Source organism: Equus caballus, chromosome 4, assembly GCF_041296265.1.
Source record: "Equus caballus isolate H_3958 breed thoroughbred chromosome 4, TB-T2T, whole genome shotgun sequence".
NCBI lineage: Eukaryota > Metazoa > Chordata > Mammalia > Perissodactyla > Equidae > Equus > Equus caballus.
Window position 1 is genome coordinate 96,403,955 of NC_091687.1, and position 25,069 is coordinate 96,429,023.

General features: G+C 35.5%; 1 protein-coding gene across 4 annotated transcripts in view; it reads left to right on the forward strand.

The window, feature by feature from the left end:
• TRIM24 (tripartite motif containing 24) overlaps positions 1–25,069 on the forward strand; it is a 104,469-nt gene that overhangs the window by 73,237 nt on the left and 6,163 nt on the right. The window contains exons 7-14 of one of the 4 annotated variants that reach the window (XM_023639771.2): positions 2,934–3,080; positions 6,291–6,408; positions 8,776–9,044; positions 13,641–13,814; positions 17,189–17,362; positions 19,911–20,046; positions 21,496–21,568; positions 22,597–22,765. In XM_023639771.2, the coding sequence (XP_023495539.1) occupies positions 2,934–3,080; positions 6,291–6,408; positions 8,776–9,044; positions 13,641–13,814; positions 17,189–17,362; positions 19,911–20,046; positions 21,496–21,568; positions 22,597–22,765 (1,260 nt within the window). The remainder of the gene's footprint in view (positions 1–2,933; positions 3,081–6,290; positions 6,409–8,775; positions 9,045–13,640; positions 13,815–17,188; positions 17,363–19,910; positions 20,047–21,495; positions 21,569–22,596; positions 22,766–25,069) is intronic. The other 3 variants (XM_023639772.2, XM_023639773.2, XM_070265917.1) reach the window with 3 other exon arrangements.

Sequence of the window (25,069 nt, forward strand, 5' to 3'; positions counted from 1 at the left end):
TAAGTTACTGTAGTGATTGAACATAGTATTTTCTCGTGTGTTTGTGAATTTGAAATCGCCTTTTTCATGTAATTGTTTCCATTTATGATTCAATAATATTTCTGCTTCATTTGCATTCTTTCTTTCTCAGGTTCTACATTGTAGCTGATAGTTTATGGGTTTATAATACACTAGGAATGTCTTAATCCTTATTGTTTACTTCACAGTGCAAAGCATAATGCCTTGCTTGAAGGAGGAGCTCTGTAAATGTTGAAGAGATGAATCATTTTAGAGATTCATTGAAGTGACGTCTTTGTCACTAAAGGAGGGCAATTGAGCAAAATTTTTTGGAAAGATACACTAAGTTAGCTATATTTAGTTCTCAAATATATACGTTTAATCTTATGAGAAATTAGGTGAAAGGATGTGCCTCTTGCCCTCAACATTTTATAGTCGTAACTATGAACGCAGTAGTTAGGGAGAGATGCTCAAGGCACTTAGCATAGTAGTTTCTCACTGCAGGTATAAAAAACATTACTATCTTAATCAGCTTTTTTATGCTCATGCAGGTCAAGATCCCAAGACAGTGTTTGACTTCAATTAATATGAGGCTACAACTTTTACATTATATATTAACATATTAATTGCATGATATATTAGTGTTGAATTAATATATTGGTGCAGAAAGAATTCACAGTAAAGAAGCAATTTAGAAGGAGAAGAGAATAAAAAATTTTGATGTTTGAAGATTAAAAAAAAGACTCCTAGGAATAATTTAGTTGAACCTCTTTATTTTATAGTTGACAAAATTAAGTCTTTGTCAGAAAGTTCTGTCCTTCCTGGGAAAGCATGGTCATTCCCATGGTTTATCAACCATTCAGGAAACAGAGACTAAAATAATTCTGTTCTTTTGTAAATAAATACTTAGTAAAGAAGTATTCTGGCTAGGAGGAATCAGATCCCATTTACAGTAACTGTATATATGTTTTTTTGTGAGGAAGATTTGCCCTGAGCTAACGGCCATTGCTAGTCCTCCTCTTTTTTTTTTTTTTTTTTTTTTTGCTTGAGGAAGATTAGCCCTGAGCTAACACTGTGCCAGCCTTCCTCTGCTTTGTATGTGGGATACCTCCACAGCATGGCTAATGAGTGGAGTAGGTCTGCACCTGGGATCCAAACCTGTGAATTCGGGCCACCAAAGTGGAGTGCGTGGAACTTTAACCACTCAGCCATGGGGCCAGCCCCCTACAGTAACTATATTTTCAAGCATTTAAACAATTTAAAAAGCTTTCAAAGCTCTGTTTAAAATGAGACATCTCTTAGATTTGCTTTCTCAGAGATTGGTAGTGCATGCATTGCTGTGGCTTTTTCCAAACTTCACTGTAAGTCAGAATCACTTGTGTTTTTTTAAAAAAAGAAAGATGAGGAACAAAAGATATCCAGATCTCCAAATCTCTAGACATGAATCTGGTCATCAGTATTAGATTTAATCAATTTTAGTGACATATTTTTACAGCACTTTTTAAATATGCCTCTAGTCCTCATACCCCTTTTGCTGGTTCACAAAATCCTCCTTTAAGGCAAATAAAATATAGCCAGGTTTATATAAGATTCAAGAGAAATTGGCCCAAATAGTTGTTACCATAGAAGATCAAGAATGTAGGGCTTCTGATTCTCAATTTGCAATGTCCCCAAAAGTCAACAGAGTTTCTATTCTTTTAGAATGTCTCCAAAGAAACATTTAGTTTTTAGAGAGGTCAGAAACAATCTGAGTAAGTAAGTTATCTCTGAACTTAAATTAGACATGACAAACCATTGACAGTCACTGTGTTTTTTCCTTCATTCAATTTAGCACATGTGTATTTTCTAGATTTGAAACTAACTAGGGCTAGGCTCTAGGTTCATTTTTAAATTGAGAATATAAGTCCTTATTGGAGTATAGCAATTTTACTTTTTTTTTTCCATTGCTGAGGAAGATTTGTCCTGAGCTAACATCTTTGCCAGTCTTCCTCTATTTTGTATGTGCGTTGCTGCCACAGCATGCACACTGACAAGTGGTGTAGGTTTCCACCTGGGAACCGAACTGGGGCCACCAAAGCAGAGTGCACTGAACTTAACCACTAGGCCACAGGGCCAGCCCTAGCAATTTTACTTTCAAACTTTTTTTCAGAACCAATAGAAAGCCCTATTCTTTTCCCCTTTCACTGCCAGGTAAAGGAGATTTTTGGCTAGAGACCTTTAAAATAACCCAAGTTTAGTGCTCTCCACTTTTGATTAACCTGTGTTCTTGCATGTGTACTTTGCTTAGAGAAGTTCTATATTCTGTTTTTAGGTAGCTTTTCTGAGAATGCATTGGTACCATTAGTCACTGTATCAATTGGCTACTATGGTAATTCTCAATAGAAAAAAATAATATGATGCCTTTTTTACCACAAAGCAAGCATAGTGTTGTCTACCACATGGCATGACTGGGCACAAACCTGTTGCAATCAGGACTAGAATGCCTAAAAGGGGAAATCATGTGATTGAATAAATCATGTGATCTAGTAACTTTACTAGATTGCCGGATGGTACATCTATTTTATTTGTGAGTATGGAATTTAACAGCCATTTGCAGTATTATAGTTAATCCCCTTTTTTTTGCCCCCTTTTGGATATTGGAAGATGCATGAACAGAGACCTAAATCCCAGAATATGTAAAACCAGACGAAGGGCCTAGGGGAGGTGGGCAGCAGGGGTGGTGGTGGCGGCAGCAGCAGCTGCAGTGTTTGGAGCAGTTTTTTCCTGTAGTGAGAGTGATCCTTTTCACTAAGGGGAAAAAAACCACTCAGTATTTTCAGTTTCTGTCACTTGAGTTCTTAGCAGTGGTAGTTATTCTGATTTGGTAATCTGAAAATAACCATTAAGTATATATGTTATATGCAGAACTAATTTTGAAATTATTCTCTTCTTGTCAGAGCCTTGCAAAGGACCATCGTATGAAACTTATGCAACAACAACAGGAAGTGGCTGGACTTTCTAAACAGTTAGAACATGTCATGCATTTTTCTAAATGGGCAGTTTCCAGTGGCAGCAGTACAGCATTGCTTTATAGCAAGCGACTGGTAAGATAGACCAAGTATGGCATTTAACATACCATCAAAATACATAGAGAAATGGTGGAGTTATTGAAATACTTAAAATTCAGAAGTGTTTGGTTTTAAAAATATTATTTTTAACTGCCATGATTTAGGTCTAATAACTTCAGTTTATTTTATTTTTTCTAAGATTGGCACCTGAGCTAACAACTGTTGCCAGTCCTTTTTTTTCCCCCTGCTTTTTCTCCCCCAATCCCCCCAGAACATAGTTGTATGTTTTTAGTTGTGGGTCCTCATAATTGTGGCATGTGGGGCACCGCCTCAATGTGGCCTGATAAGCAGTGCCATGTCCACGCCCAGGATCCGAACAGGCGATACCCTGGGCGGCCGAAGGCAGAGTGAGTGAACTTAACCACTTGGCCATGGGGCCGGCCCTCTAATAACTTCAGTTTAAATCTACCATTGTCGCTCCTATTTTTTTCTTTTCCAAGCTTTCTCTGATTAGTGGCAATTGAACTTCACAGTAATAATAATGATAATAGTAAACATTTCCTCATGATCTGTAGTGTGCCAGGCACTAATTCTAAGCATTTTCCATGTAATGTTTCACTTAAACTTTTACATCATTTTTATGAGATAGATATACCTATGCACCCCGGTTGTATGGGTGATGAAACCAAGGCACAGAATTAAGTAACATGCCTCAGGTCACACAGTCAGAGGTAAAGGCAGAACTCTAACTCAGACACCTGAGCCTGCAGACTGTGTTCCTGTTGTCAGCTCTGCATTGTTTACTCTGAGCAGTATATGGTGCTGGATATTTTAACCGCATTTGCTATAGAAAAGTGGCTCTGTGATTTGATAAACTATTTTGATAGTAGTCTGGAGCCTTGCTACTGAAAACATGGTCACTGCATACTAATCATCTGAGGAGTCTAGTTGAGTAGATCTGGAGTAGAGCCAGATTCTGTAAACAAGCTCCCAGGTGATCTAATGCTGCTGGTCTGTAGACCATGCCTTTAGGAGCAAGGGTCTAGGAGACATTTAGCCACTGGAAGTCAAACCATATAAACATTCTTAAAAATTCCTGCTTTACTTTCATTTTATTTAAGATTCTACAGAGACTGATACTTTGAAATCAAATTATGACATCCAAATCAGTTTTCTATTCACCTACTCCATTTTTGAAATCAAGTGGCAGAAATTTCCTGTGACTGTTTTGAAATAAGGAAGTGCACTTCTGGATAAACTTTCTAGAAATAGGTTCAAATATTGAGTGACTTATCAAAAAACTGATATGTAACTGTTTCAAAAACTATTCCTAATCATGAATTGTATTCAACTCTTAGGATTTTTTTTTCCATAATTATCAATGAGGTAGTTTCTCAGTTTTGGGTCTTTTTTTCTTTTTCTTTATTTTTGTAAACTGTTTCACTGGTCTTGTGAAAAACAGCTTCTATATAGTACATGCCTTCTGTTACTTACAGTTTCCTGAAAGTCAAACAGAGAAGGGATAAAAGGAGAAAGTGAGAGAATTGTCTTTTTTCAACTAGACTCATTAGGAATATTTTTACTTGTATGTGTGTAAGAAAACATATTAATCGCACAGTCTCCTTATCAGTTAAAAAATTTGTTTCTCTAATTTTATTGTGATTTTTGTTTGTGATTATAATATGGAGAAAACAGTAAAAACAGAAGATAGGATTACTTAATCTGTACAATGATCTCTTGAAATAGGAGTGAGGGAGATTGTTCTCTAGATTATGCATAGGAGAAAATAGGTACAGCAAATCTTAAGTAACCAATATTACCAGATTCCTGGTTGACTAAATTGTGCTTTTCTAATTTTTAGAAGCCTGTGGAACCAAAGTGGGTTGATGCATCGCTAGTAGCAGATGTAGTTAATAAAATAATTTGCCTGTAATGATGCAAAGCTGAGGCTTGTGATTATTTTTAAATATTTAGAAGGGATTTCCAACCTCAGAAAATTTGAAAATTGCTGTATTATATAACTCTTCTTCAGAGTTCGTATGCTTTGTGAATATAGCCCTGTTTACACAGGTTATCCTTTAAATGATGGCTTTTATATGCTTAAAACATTTTTTTAAAATGCCTCGTGGGCCTGAAATTTCAAGTTTGCAATTCTTAGTTCATCTTTTTGCTGGATAAGGAGGGATTTGAGGGATTGAGAGTAAGAGTAATGGTAAGGTGAAGTCAAAGGACAGGGAAAATTTTTTTTTTTTTTTAAAGATTGGCACCTGCGCTAACAACTGTTCGCAATCCTCTGTGTTTTTTTCTTTGTTTTTTTTTTCTCTCCCCAAATCCCCCCAGTATGTACTTGTATATTTTAGTTGTGGGTCCTTCTAGTTGTGGTATGTGGGACGCTGCCTCAGCATGGCCTGATGAGTGGTGCCATATCTGCGCCCATCGTCTGAACCAGCAAAAACGAAACCCTGGGCTGCTGAAGCTGAGCACACTAACCTAACCACTTGGCCATGGGCTGGGCCCAGGACAGGGAAAAATTTTAAGAGCAAAGGCTTATAGGACCTTCAGGGTTTGTAGGATTATTGGTGTCTGAGCACTAGAGGAAGTAAGCTGGGAAGAAGGATCATCTAGTCGGATATTAAAATCATCAAGAATTACGATAAGAATAATGCTGGAGATGGTAATAGTGAGCCAGGAGCTAAACTCTTGAAGAACTGAAGGAGAATTACCAAGTGTTCACTGAGGGCTGCATTGTGGAGCAGGGTGGGTGGTATGAGTGATGACATGAGATTCAAAGCATAGGAGCAAGGAGAACTGTTGTGAGTTGTACTTAGATTTCCTTAGAGAGGTTAATTTGTATTTTCTGTAACTCATTAGCCCCTTAATCTAAATTCTGAATTCTTCTTTAAAAGAGTAAGTAAAATAAAGAGCAAAATGTGTTAAAAATTTTTTATTTACAGATGTTTAGTTGGTGTTTCTGTAAAGTTTTATTAAAAAACTGACTTTAACGTATCACTTTCAGATAATTTTTAATTTTGTATTCAACAGTATAGCTGAGTTATACCTCAGAACTTTTAACATGTTTTGGAAATAAAAATGTGTTGTATGTCCACAGTTTATAACATATATGATTATTTATTTTGTGTTGGTATACATACCAGAGACCATTTTTTTGTTTATTTACTGGGAGCTTAATAAATTATTTGCTTGATAAAGATACTGATGTTTAGTTGTCTCTCTCCTTTCTTTTAGATTACGTACCGGTTACGACACCTCCTTCGAGCAAGGTGTGATGCTTCTCCAGTGACCAACAATACCATCCAGTTTCACTGTGATCCCAGTTTCTGGGCTCAAAATATTATCAATTTAGGTAGGCATTATGTAATTTTCTTAAAGTGCCATTTGTTCCTGGAACTCTTATCAATTGTAACATGTTATTGAAAATGTATTCCTTTCCACCCCTAAAGCGTTTTCATTATCTTGTTTTAAAGACAAGGAAATTTTGCTACTATTTACCTAATGTGTGTGTTTATGTGACACACACATGAATGTAAACACATGTAAGTATGTGGATGATATGAAACATCCTTTATATTGACTGACACAGTGTCTAGACTTCAGGAATTAGGAGTTCTTTTTCGCAGAGAATCTTGATTGTACTGTTAACTGTAGATTTGTCAGAATGGGTTGGTAAAACTCTTGACTGTATTAAAACAGGATTTTTGATATTTAGAATGTTTCTGTTAAATAGTATTTCTCATACTGTTATTGTCGTACTTACTCTGTAGACCCAGTCTTCAGGTGCTTAATGGTTCATTTGCTTTATGTTTTTAGGGAAGACTTCTCGTTTGTTCCTTTTGCCTTTTATGTAGTAATTATATATATATTTTAACTTTTTAATTGAAGTGTAACACGCGTACGGAAAAGTGCCCAAATTTTAAATATTAGAGCCCAGTGATTTATCACAAAGGGAGACTAACATTTTGGTAACAGGAGCTCAAATATCCTTGCAGGCAGTTTAGCAGAAAGTTATTGCTTCAGCTTTTTTGTTACATTATTTTCTAGTGGAATTAGTTTTCACTTTTTGCCTTCTTTCTTAATTTCTTTTTTTTTTTCTTGAGGAAGATTAACCCTGAGCTAGCTACTGCCAATCCTCCTCTTTTTGCTGAGGAAGACTGGCCCTGAGCTAACATCCATGCCCATCTTCCTCTTCTTTCTATGTGGGACGCCCACCACAGTATGGCTTTTGCCAAGCGGTGCCATGCCCGCACACAGGATCCGAACCAGCGAACCCTGTGCTGCCGAGAAGCAGAATGTGCGCACTTAACTGCTGCGCCACTGGGCCGGCCTCTCTTAATTTCTCATAGAGAAACTATAGAAACAAATTTAAGAATTCCCTAAACATTCTTTTTTATTATTATTATTAAGATTATGATGGTTAACAACCTTGTGAAATTACAGTTGTACATTATTGTTAGTTATTCCCTAAACATTCTTAATCAACCACCAATACTCCCTTTGATGACAGTTTTTCAGCTCATTGACTTTATTTCAAAATCATCAAAGATGGTTGCTCTCTCATTCCCTAGACTAGATTCCAGGTAGGAAAGGAAGAAATAGCTAGAAAGAGGGCCAGTTTCTCAGAACACACCAGGAAGGGAAGAAACAGGCATACACAAATCTCATCCATACAAAGAAGGAGACAAGTTTCTCAAATTTGTTTATCCTGGCTTCTGAGAAACATAGAAGAAACATCTTATTGCAAGGGAAAAATATTGATCCAGGTGAATATTTGGTTAATGTTTTGGTAACTTTGGGTAAGTTGCTCAATCTCTCTGAACCTTAGCTCCCTTTATCTGTAAAAATGACTTTAATAAGAATATACATAGACCTATTGTCACAGGAAGTATTTAACGAATAATAACCATATTTTTTTAGGATGCATATTGGTTAGTAAATCCAAAACATTTAATCGAGTCTGTACTGTTGAAGAAATCAAGCTTTGCCTTATGCTTGGATCAGACCTGTTAGAAATACCGTTAAACCCTAAAAGTGTACTTGTAAGCCAGTCAAAGTATTCTCCATCAGAGAACTGACAGAGTATACACTGTGAAGGTGTAAGGAACTTGAGAAATTACAAGTTGTTAATGCTAAAGAATCAGAAATACTCCATGGGATTGCTTTTAGAACCAGTGTCAGGTTTGCTTGCTTTGTTTTGATGTGTGACAGCAGTTCTCAAAGTATAGTCAGAGGCCCCTGTAGGGGACCACAAAGGACTCTCTTTTCCAACTACATATCCTTGTGTGGCTGGATTTTCTTCATATATTTAAACCTAAACAATATATTGTGACAGATAATGCAGAAACAGATAAGAGTTCAGCTATTAACTCAGACATGTAAAGAGATTTTCAAAAATGTAAAACAGTGCCACTTTACTACATTTTTTTAAAGTTATTTTTCATAAAAATGTGTTGTTATGGGTTTATTGTTATTTTTAAATGAAGTAATGAGTAAATTTTCTTTTAATTTTCATTTTTAGTTTCTAATATGGTAAATTTTGATAGATAGAACCTACATAAGCAAGGCTCTTGGGGGCCTTCTATTTTTAAGAGGGTAAACGGCTCCTGAGACCAGAAAGTTCCTTGGCAATTCTGAACTTCAGCGAAAAATACCCTTACAAAATGTGGTATTTTACTGTCAGGAAAACTTTAGAACTTAACCTTTTCTGTTTAATTAGGTTCTTTAGTAATCGAAGATAAAGAGAGTCAGCCACACATGCCTAAGCAGAATCCTGTCGTGGAACAGAATTCACAGCCACCAGGTGGTTTATCTTCAAACCAGTTATCCAAGTTTCCAACACAGATCAGCCTAGCTCAATTACGACTCCAGCATATGCAGCAACAGGTAATGGCTCAGAGGCAACAGGTGCAACGGAGGCCAGCACCTGTGGGTTTACCAAACCCTAGAATGCAGGGGCCCATCCAGCAGCCTTCCATCTCTCATCAGGTAAATTTGGAAGCAGGCCTGTCCTAACTTAGATAATTGTAGTACAATTGTATTCAGCAGCTCTTAAGATAGCTAAGACAACCGTCATACATGATTTAAATATATGAACTTATAAAAATTTATCATATTTAGCATCCATGATTTAACTCCTAGTTTTTCGCCCTTCTCTAAAAGGAAGTAATGCTTTATTTAGGTGGTACATCTATTTTCATCTGCTTTTTGTTGTCTTCAAATTATAACAGAGGATAAATGATTGCATTCCTAAATAACCGGTGCCTATTGTTGGTGACAAAAATTGTATACCTGAACTCATAATTCCTATATCAGTGCTTCAGAATGACTAATAGTTTTAGGTATCTGTTCTCTGTGGGGATGCAGTGTTTAGAAAACCACATTGCATCTTAGAAACTAAGGCAAAATGAGATAGAAAAGGGTAGGGATGTGGTTTATTAGAAATCTGCCCCTTTGAAACTATATTTCTGAGTAAATATTCCATGAAGTATTCTCGTTTTTACTAGATATGAAATATTCTGTTTACTTTTAATCCAATTTTTGACCATGAAAGTTTTATATACTTTATTAAATAGTTTAACTTATCCTGCTCATATTAGATAACTTATCCTGCTCATATTAGATGTTGGCATTCTTAGATTTAATAAAGGTTTAGTAAAGAGTACTCTAATTAATTCATACAAATTGTCTGTTATTTTCAGTTACATTGATTTATTAATTTATACTCTTACTATTTCTGAGAAGGATTTAAAGTCATTTATAGTAAATGACACAAATAAAGTGGAATAGCATTTAATAAGAGTCAAATAAATTGTGTGTAGAACTAGGCTAAGAATTCTCATACTTGAGAACAAGTTGTAGAATTTTTTGTCAACCAAAGCAAAAAAGAAACAGGAATAATATCTATATTATTTGGTAAAAAGAAAACATGCCAATTTATTAGGGGAGAAACTTTTTTACTAGCACTAAGAGGAATATATATTGTGGTTCTTGATGAAAAGGTAATTAAATGGCATAATAGCATTTTTTGGTACCAATTTTATAAGACATAGAAATGATCTTCCTGGGACTCTTGTTTCAACCCTGAGTAAAAGTTATGGGCATATGTAGATCCTGATTTTAATTCCCTTCTGTGAAGGCTCAAGGTGATGTATTTAAGGTTTTTGGCTTTCTGTCATGTCAAATCCAGGAGAATATTAGTATGCCTCATTGACTATTCCTCTTGAACTTTTTTTTAACCCCGATTTTTACAAGCAATTTAAGTAAGCAATTTAAGTAAGCAATTTAAGAAGTCTTTGATAAATCCATCATTTGTGTTAATTGCTTTTTCACTAAGAAGTGAGGAACTGAGACAGTTGATAAATATTGTGTGACTTGGTCACTTTGTCATAAATAGTTATTTATGTTAGCATTGACAAAACACAAGTGACTTCTGAGGCTTTAGCCTGCTTATCTCAGAAATTTGCTTTTGATCTTATTTTTCCTCTCTAGGATTTACTACTATATAATCTATACAACATACAATCTCTATCATACAACCTAATTTTCCCACTTGGAAATAAAGTAATTTTCGCATCTTTTCGTCATTACCTCACACACTTTTCTTTCTCTGTCTACTCTCAATGACTCCTGGATCTTTTTTCACACACTCGTCTCTCATCTCTCATCTTTATCAGCTCTCTGCCAAATACCCACTCAAACATTTTTCACTTATCAATTTACCCTCTTCCGTAAACTTTCACACTGCCCTGCCCACCTGCATTCTTAGTTTTCTACCAGTTTATTTGCATATATGTGTGGGAAAATGTCTTTCTATAAGCTAGTGTCTATGTGTGCCTCTGGCTTTGTGCGTTTGTTGAAATTGTACTGTACATCTGTCCATAAATTCACTTGTAGGTAAATTTGAAGGACTGCTTCTAAAAATCACTTAGGTGATAGTTTCCTATTTCTTCTTCCACTGAAGATTAGCTGTGGAATCTCCCTGGTCAAGAGTTGGGTGATACAGAGATAATACACGTAGTTATATGACTGAGTGGTACAAACTTGATAGACATTGGGCATCTCTGTTTATTTAGCAGTATTCCATATACTCTATTATACTCCAACGGGCAGAAATAAGTTTGTTAGAGAACACTGTCACATACGTTGTACATAATTCACAGCAATGGTTCTCATTCCTGAGCCAGATTTACTTTTGTGGAGATACTCTCATTCATATGTATAGATTATTTTCCTAAACAGTGCATGTATGTTAGAAAGATATCTGCTACCCTTCATGGTTATACACAGTTGGGAACTACTGACCTAGAATAAAATCAAAACCTATAATAATGAAAGTACTTAGAGGATAACCATAATGAAAGTTATATGTCAGTTTGCTTAAGCTCTGAATTATTTCTCTATTTGCTCCCCTTTTTCCTTCTGTTTCTTGCAAATTAATTGATTCCATTTAATTAAAATAGCACTAGTTTTGCTATTTCTTTTATGCGCATAACTAGTTCCTAATCTTATTCTTTCAAGTTGCTTCCCAGAGTTCTTAGAAATTAACTTAATCAACTATAGCAGTTCAGGAGAGGAAGAAAACCACCTTGCCTGTTACCAGACTGAGCTCTTTGATGGCAGGGTTGACATCCATTCCCACACTGATTTCTCACAAGAGTACATTACTCTGGCATCAAGTGTCATTTCTTGACTTAACCAATATATAAACCAGTCTGGGTTGGGGGTGTCAGAGTAGGGTAGCAAAGACTTCTATAACTACCTTTATTCTCTCTTAAGGATTATTTCTAGTACTTTCCCACTTTAAAAAAAATTATCTCTTAGATGAATTTAGGAGTTTTCCACTATAATTCCCCAACTATTTTCTGTTTGTGTCTCCATGATATAAAACTCTTTAAGTCACAAAACTTTAATAGAAGAATCAAAAAATTTGCTATGATTTCAGGCTTATACTTCTGTAAAGTTTTGACATTTTCTCTGTTTTTCTGTAATCTTCTTATATTCTTCACCCACAAAGTTTCTCTTGGTCTTGAAACAGTATCTAAATCTATTTTTCATTGGGTCTGTAAATTGCTGGCCACTCTTGAAAGTTACTGAAGGTGAACCCAGTGCCAACTAATTTGTCAGAGAGAGGAAAGAGAAACAATTTACCCAGGAAAGAAGAGTAAATTCCAAAAGTAGGAGAAGGGGAGGGGAAAAGAAGAGGACAAGGCTACACTTTGTAGCTGTCTGCCTTCAGAGTATCAAAGTTTAAAATGTTGCTACTTCAGCCTTATAAATTCCACATTTATTTGTCTTTTTGTGAATGTGGGAGTTAATAGTTCCCTCCTTGAGAAGTTCTAATCATATACAGTTTAGATAGCCTGAAAATAAGTATTTGCTTTCAATAAGTTGCCAGCCATAGAGAGAACTGGCAAGTCAAGATGAGACTGGCATATAAGGTTACCTTTTTCTAGAACACTGGTCTCAATTTCCAGGGCTAAAATTTATGAGCAAAGTAGGCTTGCCTTCCCAGCCCTATCCTGTAATCAACCAGTGTTGTCCTTGAACGGTTTCCTTTCAAAATCTGTTTTCTTTTAGGGAAATCTCATCCTCTAAGCTGTAATTAGTCAGTACCTTAATCAATCCCCAACTAAACATGAGAACATGTTTTGGTAATGATATCACAGACTCGATTTGAATTAAAGCCTTAGTGCTGTCTTTTACTAGCTGTGTGACTTCTGTCAAATTCTCTAAGCTTTCTAGTGTTTAGTGTCCTAATTTGTAAAATGAAGGGAGGGCAATAATGAGATATCACAGGGAAAATGTTAATCATAATGCCTGGCATACAGTTTGATCTCAGTAAGATCTAAAACTCATTAATTTTTAAATGTTATTAATATCAACTGTTTTCATTATTAATGATTTATTGGTTAAGAGTGCCGACCTTGGAGCCAGAGTGTACTTGAGTTCAAATCCCAGCTCCATTTCTTATTATCTTTAATTTTTTACTATCTTTAGTATCTTTAAATTCTTTTATTATTTAGTATCTTTTATTTCTTACTATCTTTAAATTTTGAACAAGTTAACTTAAATTCTCTATACCTTAGTTTCCTTTTCTGTAAAATAAAGATAATCTCTACCTGGTAAGATTGTTGTGAAGATTGAGTTAACAGATGTAAAGCACTTAAAGGAGTACCTGGCATGTAATAACTGCTCAGTGAATTTTAGCAATTATTTTACCACCATGTTATTTTAGGTTCGAAGAGGGCAATTCTTTGCAAAAGATAATCATCAAGGACTTAAAAAGATACCAAAGACAAATTTTCCCTACTTCCAACATGGCCTAGCTCCAATCTTGGTATAAGCTACTTACAGTTGGAAACCCCTCTCCCAAGGCTCTTTCCTAATAAAACTCCTTTTCTTTAAATTGCTTATATACATACTGGAAGGCTGCCCCTCTCCCCCATACCCTTGTTGCAATATTAAAATTATTCATCTCTGGTAGAGTTGCTGTCTTTCTGTAAAAGTTATAAAGTAGAGTTGTCTATAATTTGTCTTTTGGGAGATGATTGTCACTGAATTGGTTTAATTTCTTTTTTCCAGCAACCCCCTCCACGTTTGATAAATTTTCAAAATCACAGCCCCAAACCGAATGGACCGGTTCTTCCCCCTCATCCTCAACAGTTGAGATATCCACCAAACCAGAGTATGCCACGACCAGCAATAAAGCCCAACCCCCTACAGATGGCTTTCTTGGCTCAACAAGCCATAAAGCAGGTATATATATTTATTTATTTCCTCTCCTCAGTTGCTTGTTCTACTTCTTTCTGCTTCCAAACCACATTGAATTTATAGACAGAGAAAGAGTTGTGAAGAGCAAAAGCAAGCTTTTTTTTTTATATAGTAAATGTGAGTTAATAGTAAAAGTTTATTACAGACAGACCTATAGAGACAAAACTGAGAGAAAGGATCTTGATGCTTTGTAATTAACAAGAGAAATCAAGCCACTTATATAGGAGTGAAGGCCCAGAATAATTAGTCGGAGGTATTAATTTTTGCAGTACTGATGTGTGTAGCTTTTAAGTGAATACATTAAATTTCCTAAGGCAGAAATATTCTAACAAATACAGGTTACATTCTGCAAAAGAGAACAGTAAATGAATCTTTAAAGTGTTCCAAGGAGACTTCTTAGAAACAAACTTAGAATGACACAGTTTTAATATGGAGTACATATACATCTGATAAAGTTAATATTTTAAGGTTATATATTAAATCTGATAAGGTTTAATATATTATTAATGTCAAGGTAAAAATACTTTCTAGATATTACATTATTTTTTTTAAAGTTTAAATTCTTTCAGTGCTTTGTCTTGTCCAAGCACTTGTGTCAATAATCTTTCCAGCTTAAGACTTGTAGATTTATGTCAGTTTAACTTTTTGCCAAGACTAAAATAAAGAATTTGATGCTGTCTCCATAATTCTGTGACATTCATTTTAATCAAATGATTTGAAAGTTTTATTCTAAAATTACACATGCTATATGTGTGTGTTTGTGTTTTTGTGTTTATAATTAGCTTGACTTTGGTATAATATCACCAAATTTTCTTAAATAATATTTTAATTATTTTAAATGAAATTTATGCCTCTCTCTATTTCATCATTAGAGGTGAGTGAAAAAGGCCCACGCTACAGTTTAGCCTTAAATTCTGTTTCTTTTTCTTGTAGTTTTGTGGCCTGGTGCAAGTTTATTCTTTAAAATCTCGTTCGCCCCAACCATAAAATGAATACCTTGCAGAGTTGTGCTGAGACTTAATGCTAGTGTGTAAAGCACCTCGCACATCCTGCATACTCGGAATGTTTACTTTCCGTCTTCCCCATTTATTATTTTTAGTGGGTAGACACACACTTTAAGAATGTTTTTAAAAATGTTTCCTGGTCAAAAACCTAAGCATGGATGAATAAATTAACAAACTAAGAGAAAGTATAGTGGAGAATTGTTTTTCGTTGGTAGATTAGTTTAACAAATTATAGTCTACTCATACGTGGGAATACTTTTCAGCTATTAAGAAAATGCAGTAATCTGCACATGATCTTATGACCTGATGGTATGTGGGGAAAACATGTTGTCAAATTTTTGTGAGGTATTCTTATTTGTGTGTGTGTGTGTGTGTGTTTTAATCTCACATACATAGAAAAAACCTGGAAAGATATACATCAGCTATAACAGTGATTATCCTGGGGAGGGAAAGAGGAAGAGAGTCAAGAGAGAGGGAGATTGAGAGAGAGAAAGATGGGTATGAGGGGTGGATGGGGGGAAAGATAACATTCACATACATAGGTTTCTTTTTTTTTTAAAGATTGGCACCTGAGCTAACAACTGTTGCCAATCTTTGTTTGTTTGTTTGTTTATTTTTCTCCCCAAATCCCCCCAGTACATAGTTGTATATTCTAGTTGTGGCACATGGGATGCCGACTCAGCATGGCCTGACGAGTGGTGCCAAGTCTTTGCCCAGGATCCGAACCAGCGAAACCCTGGGCCACCGAAGCAGAGTGCGCGATCTTAACCACTTGGCCATGGGGCCGGCCCCCATAGGTTTCTTCACATAGTTTTTTCAGTGGAGGATATGAATTAGATTTTTCAAAATTAGAATGTTTCAAACACTCTCACTCTATATAGTGTAGTCGATCTATAAATGATACTGTGTTTGGGAATTTTTTCTCCTGCTATATAGTCTTGAGATACCTCTTAGGTGCTTTCCTTTTCCCCAGTATTTTTCTTATGAAAATATTCAAATATAACAAATTGAAAGACTTGTATGGGGACAAATTGCTCTATTTGCCTTCTCATTTATTATTCATCCATCTATCAATTCAGCCTTCTTATTTTTTGATAGGTTTCAAAGTAATTGTAGACAGCAGCATGGTTCCTCTCTGCATACTTCAGCATTCCTAGTATTAACTTAGTTAATGTGTTTATCTCAGCCCCTAACATAAATGACAAAGTTTCCTCAGATCTTTGCTGATGCTTAATTACCTGTTCATATATGAGAAATGAGTGGGGAAAAAACAGGGAAAAAAAAGTGAAACGGGATCTGGGGCTAATATTTGATGACTGAGGTTTTACTCTATTTAGGGCTACTAGACATATTTATTGGGAGAATTCCTAGTGTCACCATCTTATCTCTTAGGCTGGTCCAATTCCCAAAGGATCTTTCTGTCTTCTATCTAAAATTTAGGGCCTGGCTGCTTGTTGGAGCCAGGGGAAGAAGATTGGTAGAGGGCCAGCGGCGGAATGGGAGGGAAGCTCAGCATTCAGTCTGTGTATGGTTTCTTAATCTTCATTTTCAGTGCAATACTTCTGCCTTCAACTGAGCTTGGTACCTTGCAGTCCAAAGACATTGTTTTACCTATTCTAGAAAATAAGTTTCCAGCCTTCTGTGAAGGTAGAGGGTGTCCTTATTATCTTGGGGTGGCTACAGGTAGAGTAGGAAAGGAACATGAGATTTAATGCTTCTTTAACAGACTCTACAGATCATCCTGTTTTTAGCCCCTTCACCTGTTGTGCATCTAATTCCCAGGTTCTTAGGTGTTCTGCAATATATGTTGATCTGCTTCTCTATTTTCCCACTGCTATCTTAGGTTTCAGCTTTATCAAACTAAGTGATTTGCTATTTGTCCATCTCCTTTCCAGCTTCCAAAATGTGATTTCTGTCTTCTCTCCGTTTTCTTTGTTTTTGAGTCAATGCCTTTTTTAAAAATTCCCATTAACTGTATTACTTTGGTTTTAGGTGTTTCACGTAGGGACAGAAGAAAATGTATGTTTCAGCCCTTAATCTTTACCTTGAAGTTGCTCTGTATGTGTTTTCTTTTCCAGTATGTATAAGCTTTCCAGGATGGGGCACTGTGTGGTTTTCTGGTGTATACTAACTATTGTCTTGTGTTAAAAATCCGTGCCTTTTACTTTTTGGACAGAATTAATGAAAATTATATATACCTGTGCCCTCCTGCCTTTCCATTCAAATTACAGTTGAATTCAAATAGCAGAATGTGTCTTCTACTTTGTTTTGTGTCTGGAAAAGGGATTAGGTGGACATTTTATGTTATAGGCCTGCTGATAGACAACCTTTCTTCTTCCCTTCTTGCTACTATAGTGGCAGATCAGCAGTGGGCAGGCTGCTCCGTCGACTGCCAATAGCACATCCTCTACTCCTTCAAGTCCCACCATTACTAGTGCAGCAGGATATGATGGAAAGGCTTTTGGTTCACCTATGATTGATTTGAGCTCACCAGTGGGAGGTTCTTATAATCTTCCTTCTCTTCCAGATGTAAGTATACCCAAAATATATGCATCTGTTTTGAAATTTTTTTTTGAGTATGCTCTTTGGTGGCCCTGAGCGAATCTTCCTCTTTTTTTCTCCCCAAAGCCCCACTACATAGTTGTATATCCTAGTTGTAAGTCATTCTAGTTCTTCTGTGTGGGATGCTGCCACAGCATGGCTTGATGAGCGGTGTGTAGGTCCGTGCCCAGGATCTGAACCAGCGAACCCTGGGCTGCTGAAGAAGAGCGAGCAAACTTAACCACTCAGCCATGGTGCAGGCCCCCTGTTTTGAAAATTTTAATTGAACTTGGATCTTGTAAAAGGCATGGGTTTGTTGGATTATAGGTTGTTTGCGTGTTTGTTTTCAGAAGTTATTTTTATCCTTTAGAAATATTATAGCAGCAGGAAAAATTAAAAGATTATAAACACTTGAACATACTACAGAATGTCTTTAGGGCACTGGAGTTAAAGGTATTTGTAAATGAATGATTATGGTGATGGATTATGGAATCTAAGCTGGGAAAGGAGCAAACTAAGGATATGGGAGGAGGTATTGGAAAATTGACTTACTGGAATGTGATATATTAGCATAAGGTTAGAGAGGGAGGCTAGAATTTAAGACATCAGAAGAGATGGAGATAAGTGTAATAATAGAAATGAAAACATTTTCTGCTAGATCATACTGACAAGTGCAAAATTACCTCTGATTTATTTTATATTTAAATTAAATATATTTACTCTCTAAAATCTAACTTTGTCAGTATGACGTTAAAAAAAATCTTTTTCAAAGGCAGAAAATAGAACATTCTATAGACACATCTCCATACATAAGTTGATATTTGTTTAACCTTTTCTAATGCTACAAGGTTAAGTAATCATGCACACAAACATTAAACACTTTTAAGAAGTATCTGGTAAGATTGTGAAAGAATGTTTAAATCTTTGTGATTTAGTTTTTCAAGTTACTGAATTCAACTAACATTTCCTAATAGTTGTGTCATTAACCTTACCAGAGATATTTCATTTTTTAAATAACTGTATATTCATTAAATGGGTAGAGTACATGTATTTTTCATGCATAGGTGATACATAGGAAAACTACTTTTGTCTCATTCCTATAATTTTAGTTTAGCTTTTAGGATTACTGTGTAATGTAAATAACTTTCCTTACGTTAAGATCTGACAACTTCAGTCATTCCAATACTTTTTGCACTCTCTGAAAAAGTATTAGCTAAGGTGTTGACAAAAGAATATTAAACATAAATGCCCCTGTGTACTTCTCTGCTCCTTCAACTGAAAGAGGACCCACAGAAAATAAAACTGTCCTCCTTCTCTTTCCTCTGCAGTCCTCAGATATACAGGTAACTATTTGTCCACCAGCCTTTCTCAACTGAAATTCCTCATCTCAACCACAGAATAAAGAAACTGATTTAGGTGACTATTTTGTCTTCCTCCCAAGAATGGTTCATAACTAGCACCATTCTAGATGCAGGAGGGGAGAATAACATTTTCATTATATACATAATAATTCATATATAATTCATAATAATTCATTATATACAGTCTATGCCCAAGGACTGTAGGACTTAATTCTCTTGTAAAATTATGGTTGAGAAAGGCTGGAACTATGTTAGAGAATTGAACTGGATTTTAACTACAAAGACATTGTTGGAAAATAAATGGTGTATTTAAGCATGAAAAATATTTGCGTCTAAAGTGTGAAAGTCTTACTCAATAGAAATTTATCAGTATTATAGCCTGGCAGTCAATTAGGAAAGAAATGTTATTTGTGTAACACTTTGAATACCTGTTACGTTAAACTAAGAATCTACAAGGGATCATTTTTTCTCCCAAATGGTAATCATGTACTTAGGTGAGGTTAGTGTTCTGCAAATGTGCTATGTATGGACTTATTTCATCTGTGTAATGCATACCAGAGCATCAGTTCTCAAAATGTGGGCCAAGGACAAGGGAGTTCTTAACAACCCTTTCAGAGGCTCCGCAAGATTCTACCTGCGAGAGTCCAGATTTTCTTCATCTTCTTCAATACAAACCACATCACAGCACACCACATCAACACATCAACCCTGGTACATCACAACAGATTGAGTGCAGAAGCAGATATCAGAATCCAGTTGGCTGTTATTAAGCCAGGGACTAAAGAGATTTGCAAAAATGTGAAATTGTGCTACTCTTCTCACCAGGCTTTTTTTTTCTTTACTCGGGTACCCTTTAGTTGTTTTTAAATAAATTAAGAAATATTTTTTAAAATTTTTTGTTTTAATTTTTAAGGGTGTGAATGACAAACCATTCTCCTTTCTTCTGGCTCATGACTTCTGAAATAGTGTGTCTTCAGTATATTTACTAAGATGGAACATTGAGAAGGAAAAAAGCTTTTTTCAAGATTGTTTATGGGGAAAATATGCATCATAACTTTGTATTTACATGTTTTATTATTTGAAACTAATTAAACTATTAAAGTTTTCTTATAAATTTAAAGTAGCTTTTAACTTGCAAAGTCAGGATGTCGTGAAATAATTTCTTTTCTTGTAAGATTGACTGTTCAAGTACTATTATGCTGGACAATATTGTGAGAAAAGATACTAGTATAGATCACGGCCAGCCAAGACCACCCTCAAACAGAACCGTCCAGTCACCAAATTCATCAGTGCCGTCTCCAGGCCTTGCAGGTAAAGTGGGCTTCTTTTGATTTCGTGAGTGTTTTTACTCTACTTATAGTAAACCCCCACCTCCTCTTTTATTGGATGATTAAAATGGGTCTGAGTTTTTGGCACTATTTAAAATTAGTTTACTTTCAAAGTGGGAAGCAAAGGTTAAACCTCTGTACCTTTTTAATTTTAACAGAACTTACAGGCATTATTGCACTTCCAGGAGGAATTTAGCATTATACCTTTTCTTTTTGACTCTCTCTGTGTGTAATTTGTCTAGGGTCAAAATTTATCAGTGACAGTCACTCTTCTGGTGGTCTGTTTATTAGGATTTGTGTTTAAGAATTTTTAACATACCTACTCTTTTCCTCCAAGAGACAAGCACTCGACTAATATTACTCCCAAAGACCTTGGCGAAATAGGTGCCTTAGACCAAAATAAGGAAAGAGGAGAATTTTAAGTCATTTACCAATCATACAAGCATAAGTCAGTTACACGATTTAAAAGGAGATGCTTATTTAAAACAAACTTAAAATACAAACAAACTGGAAGGAAATTGTTAACAAAATATAGTAGAGAAACTGTTTACTTATATAACAAGTTCACACAAATAAATAAGGAAAGTGCTCAGTATTGCCAAAGGACATGAATAGATAAGTCCGTAAGAAGAAATACATACAGCAAGTAAAACAGGCAGGGGCAGGTGTTCAATCTCACTAGTAGTCATTAAAAAAACCAAATCAAGATATAATTTGTACCTATTGAATTAGCAAAGATTTAAACAGTGAAAATACTTGTTGACGAGAATGTGATGAGAGAAGTACCCTGATACATAGCTGGTGGGAGTATAACTTGACAAAACATTTCCGGAAACCATTATGGCAATATTACTAAAACTAACATTTATCCAGTATTGATTCTGTGCCAGGCACTGGACAAAGTACCTTATATGCATTGCCTAGTAGAATATTTGTTTCACTGTCTTCCATTAATTGGTCTTTGTGTTTGACTGCTTTTATATTAGCCCCTACTACTGTTTAATGTCTCCTGTAGCTTTCACTGGCACTCGTGTCCTCACTGAGATCTTACCCTGGTTCCTGTAACATGGGACTTTCAGCATTGCTGGAAATTTTTGATTGTCATACCCCTGAGTGGGAAGTGTGAAGAGATGCTACTGGTACCTAATAGTTGGTAGAGGCCAGGGATGCTGCTAAACACCCTGCAATGCACAGATAGCCCCCGACAGCAAAGAATTATCTGGCTCAAAAAGTCAGTTGTGCTGAGGGTGAACAACCCTGCTATTTTAAGGGGAATTCAACTGGAGTAGGAGTTCAGCAGCTACTTATTGTTTTATATAATTTCATTATCTGTTCCCAGTTTCAGTGTAGCACTAAGTGAACACATTCAATGGGAATTAAATACAAAATTGTTAATTCATTTTATGAATGTGTATGATTTCCTCATCCTCAGGACCTGTTACTATGACTAGTGTACACCCCCCAATACGTTCACCCAGTGCCTCCAGCGTTGGGAGCCGAGGAAGGTAAACTGACTCAACCTTAATCTCTAGTATATAAAAATCTCTAATTAGATTTTTCTTGCCAGTGCTCAGCATGCTTTGGTGTACTCAATACATTTTGAACAACTTAACTTTAATTTTTAGCCTTTAATTAGTGGGTTAAGTAAATAAAATACAATTTTATCTTTAAAAATACAAAAATATCTGTGTATATATTGAAAATAAGAAAATATGTTTGGCTTTATCATAAAAGCAAGGAAAAAATAAAAATGCAGTAGGTATAACATACCGCACTGTGTAAGAACACACACAAATACAAACCTAGGGAAAAGAAACATAATTTTATACTAACTTCAGTGTTCTGTGACTTTTCCAATGACCAAACATTATTCTACTTTAAAGTAAATAAATTTACAGTTGTTGAAATTCTATTTTAACTTACTGCTTTGCTTGCCCACTCATTATGCTTGCAAATTCCTCCTAGATAGTAACCCAATTCTTACTTTCCTAATCATATGAAAGAAGCATTCTCTGAAGGGGGAAAGTTTGCCTTTAGTCCCATGAGAACATAGTGGCTATCTGTAAAACGTTTTTGTCCCACTACATTTTTTAAACAGCAAAACCCAATAAATTATGTCCACTAGTTAATTGTCTTCACACTTTGTGACAATAAATCGTTAATGTGAGCCAAGAGTTCTCTTTGTCACTGATTAAAGAAGGAAATGGGGAAGCCTAAAAAAAGATGCTAGTTTTAGAGCTGCAGAATATTGAGGTCAGTTTCCTTTTAATTCAGGTTTTATTTAAATATCTTTGCAGAAGTGTAATGTCACTGTTTCGATTGGTTAATATGTAGAATATTCTTAATAAATATATGAACCTTTTTTCATAGAGCAGTTGCATTTCAGTTACGTATCATTTATTGCTGATGTAACGTAATTATCATTGCTGTGAAGATAAAGCATTATTCCCAAACGCCATTGTTATACTTTGTTTTGAGATATTGAAGGTAACATTCTAAGATTTTTTTCTTTCTTTCTTTCTTATACTTACAGCTCTGGCTCTTCCAGCAAACCGGCAGGAGCTGATTCTACACACAAAGTCCCAGTAGTCATGTTGGAGCCAATCCGAATAAAACAAGAAAACAGTGGACCACCTGAGAATTATGATTTTCCTGTTGTTATAGTGAAACAAGAATCAGATGAAGAATCTAGGCCTCAAAATGTAATTATATCAATGATTGCAATACTATTTCTGTTTGGGGGATAGAGTGAGAGAAACTTTTAAATAGCTCATAGGAGGTAAAAAATGTTATATTTAAAAGCAGGGAAATAGTAACTTAAAGGTTGAAAAATTTGAGTAAATATCTCCGTAAATTAGAACAAAAAGATGAATGCAAAACAGGGAGAAGAGTTTGCAAAGTTAGAAGCTCAAATGAGAACATTCAGCATTTGAAAGCGAGAACAGAATAAAACACATAGAAGGTAATTGCCAAAGAAATAATACAAGGATACTTGTAACTGAAAGGCATGAGCATCTGAATTGAAGAGGCCACCAAATACCAGAACATTAAATGAAAAAAAGACTCAAGATTTCAGATTCTAAAAGCTTCCAGAGGACAAAACATGTCAGACAAACATAATGACACCAAGTCCTCAACCCAGACACTTGAAGCAGGAAGACAATAGAGAAATAATCAAAATTGTGAGAAAAAATTTTTTGTACACACAATTCTATACCCAGGCAAATTATCAAGCCTATGTAAAGATTAAATAAACATTTTTAGACATGCATTCAAGGTCTCAAAAAATTTAATTCCCACGTACTCATTCTTAGGAAGATATTTGAGAATATGCTTCATTAAAAATGGAGTAAACCAAGAAAGAGGGAGACATAAGATTCCAGAAACAGCATCTAACACAGAAGAGAGGCAAAAAAAAAAGGTCCCCAGTACAGTAGCTCCTCCAAGTATCCCTGTAGCAGGAGGACAGAAGACTCCAGAGGGATATATGTAAGGGGAGAAAAATGTTTTGACAGCTTTGAGAAGCATTTTATAACCCTGCTGGAGATTGTGAGAATGGCTTAGAGATAGATACCTAGAAAAATAAGCAAATTAAATAAATAAGGTAATTATTGACTCATAGTAACAACAAAAAGTGAGAAAAGAAAGTGTAGTCATAGTACAGTCTATGGTTATGCAGTGAACAATATTTCTATAGTCATAATGATGCAAACAAACACCTGAATGCAAATTTAACTAAACACTAGATATAATCAGGACATAACTTGCATTTAACCAAAAATTGATTTTTCAGGATACCTAACTAGTACAGCCGTGACACTGACCAGTTGGAATAGACGCTGGCTACAAACAGTTACATGCTGGTGCCTACCAACTGATAAAATGAATGCTTGTATGTTAAGAGGATGGATAAATGGTGTGTGTGTCTAAGTGTAAGGAGGAAGTGCAGAGTCAGGAAGGAAAAGTCTAATCTTCCATAGTAGGGAATATATATATATATATGTGTATATATATATATATTTATTTATCTGAAAATATGTTTAAAAATGAAAATTTGAGAAATTACAGTATAAGCATATTACTTAGAAAAATAGTAAATAGCAGAAGGAAAAGCTAGATAATTTGAAAATAATTGCCTCCAGGGAATGAGTTTATATACCCATGCTTTTAACTAAATATACATTTATTATTTTGAAACTTTTAAAAAATGTTTAAAGGAGATAGATTTTGTTATTGATTTGAAATTTTCACCATCCTAGGCTCCAACATAAAATTTAGATTCATCTTAAAGTTTCTAATGGCTCTTGCAGGGGTGAAGTTACTTCTAAGAATTAAAGCAGTATACCTTTCTATGAATTATAAAAAATCTACACTAGGCATGTTTTGTGTCTCGGTAGAATTTGAATTAACAGCTTGAGTCAAATGTATTTGTAGTTCTGCGGTGGACTTCTATACTACCCACCTATTTTCCCATTTCTGTAGCCATCAGCAAATTCAAAGATTTTTTCCTATATTATTCACACCCCCTTAGTGCTGCTCTTTCATTTTGATGATACTTTTTAGCGGAGGTCCATGTCTTCTTTACCATTAGGGACTCTAATACAGTTAGCAATAAACATAGTCTGTTCTTGGGGCCGGCCCGGTGGCACAGTGGTTAAGTGCGCACATTCTCGGCAGCCCGGGTTTTGCCCGTTCGGATCCCGGGTGTGGGCATGGTACCGCTTGGCAAAAGCCATACTGTGGTAGGCATCCCACATATAAAGTAGAGGAAGATGAGCATGGATGTTAGGTCAGGGCCAGTCTTCATCAGCAAAAAAGAGGAGGATTGGCAGTAGTTAGCTCAGGGCTAATCTTTCTCAAAAAAAAAAAAAATACTCTGTTCTCATGCACCTTCACAGACTCCTTTGAAGTAACCAGGGGCCCATGAGAGAACCGTGTACAGTCCAAAATTGCAGTACTGGTAATAATGAATGCCAGTTTTAATACATACATAGACCGTTACACAC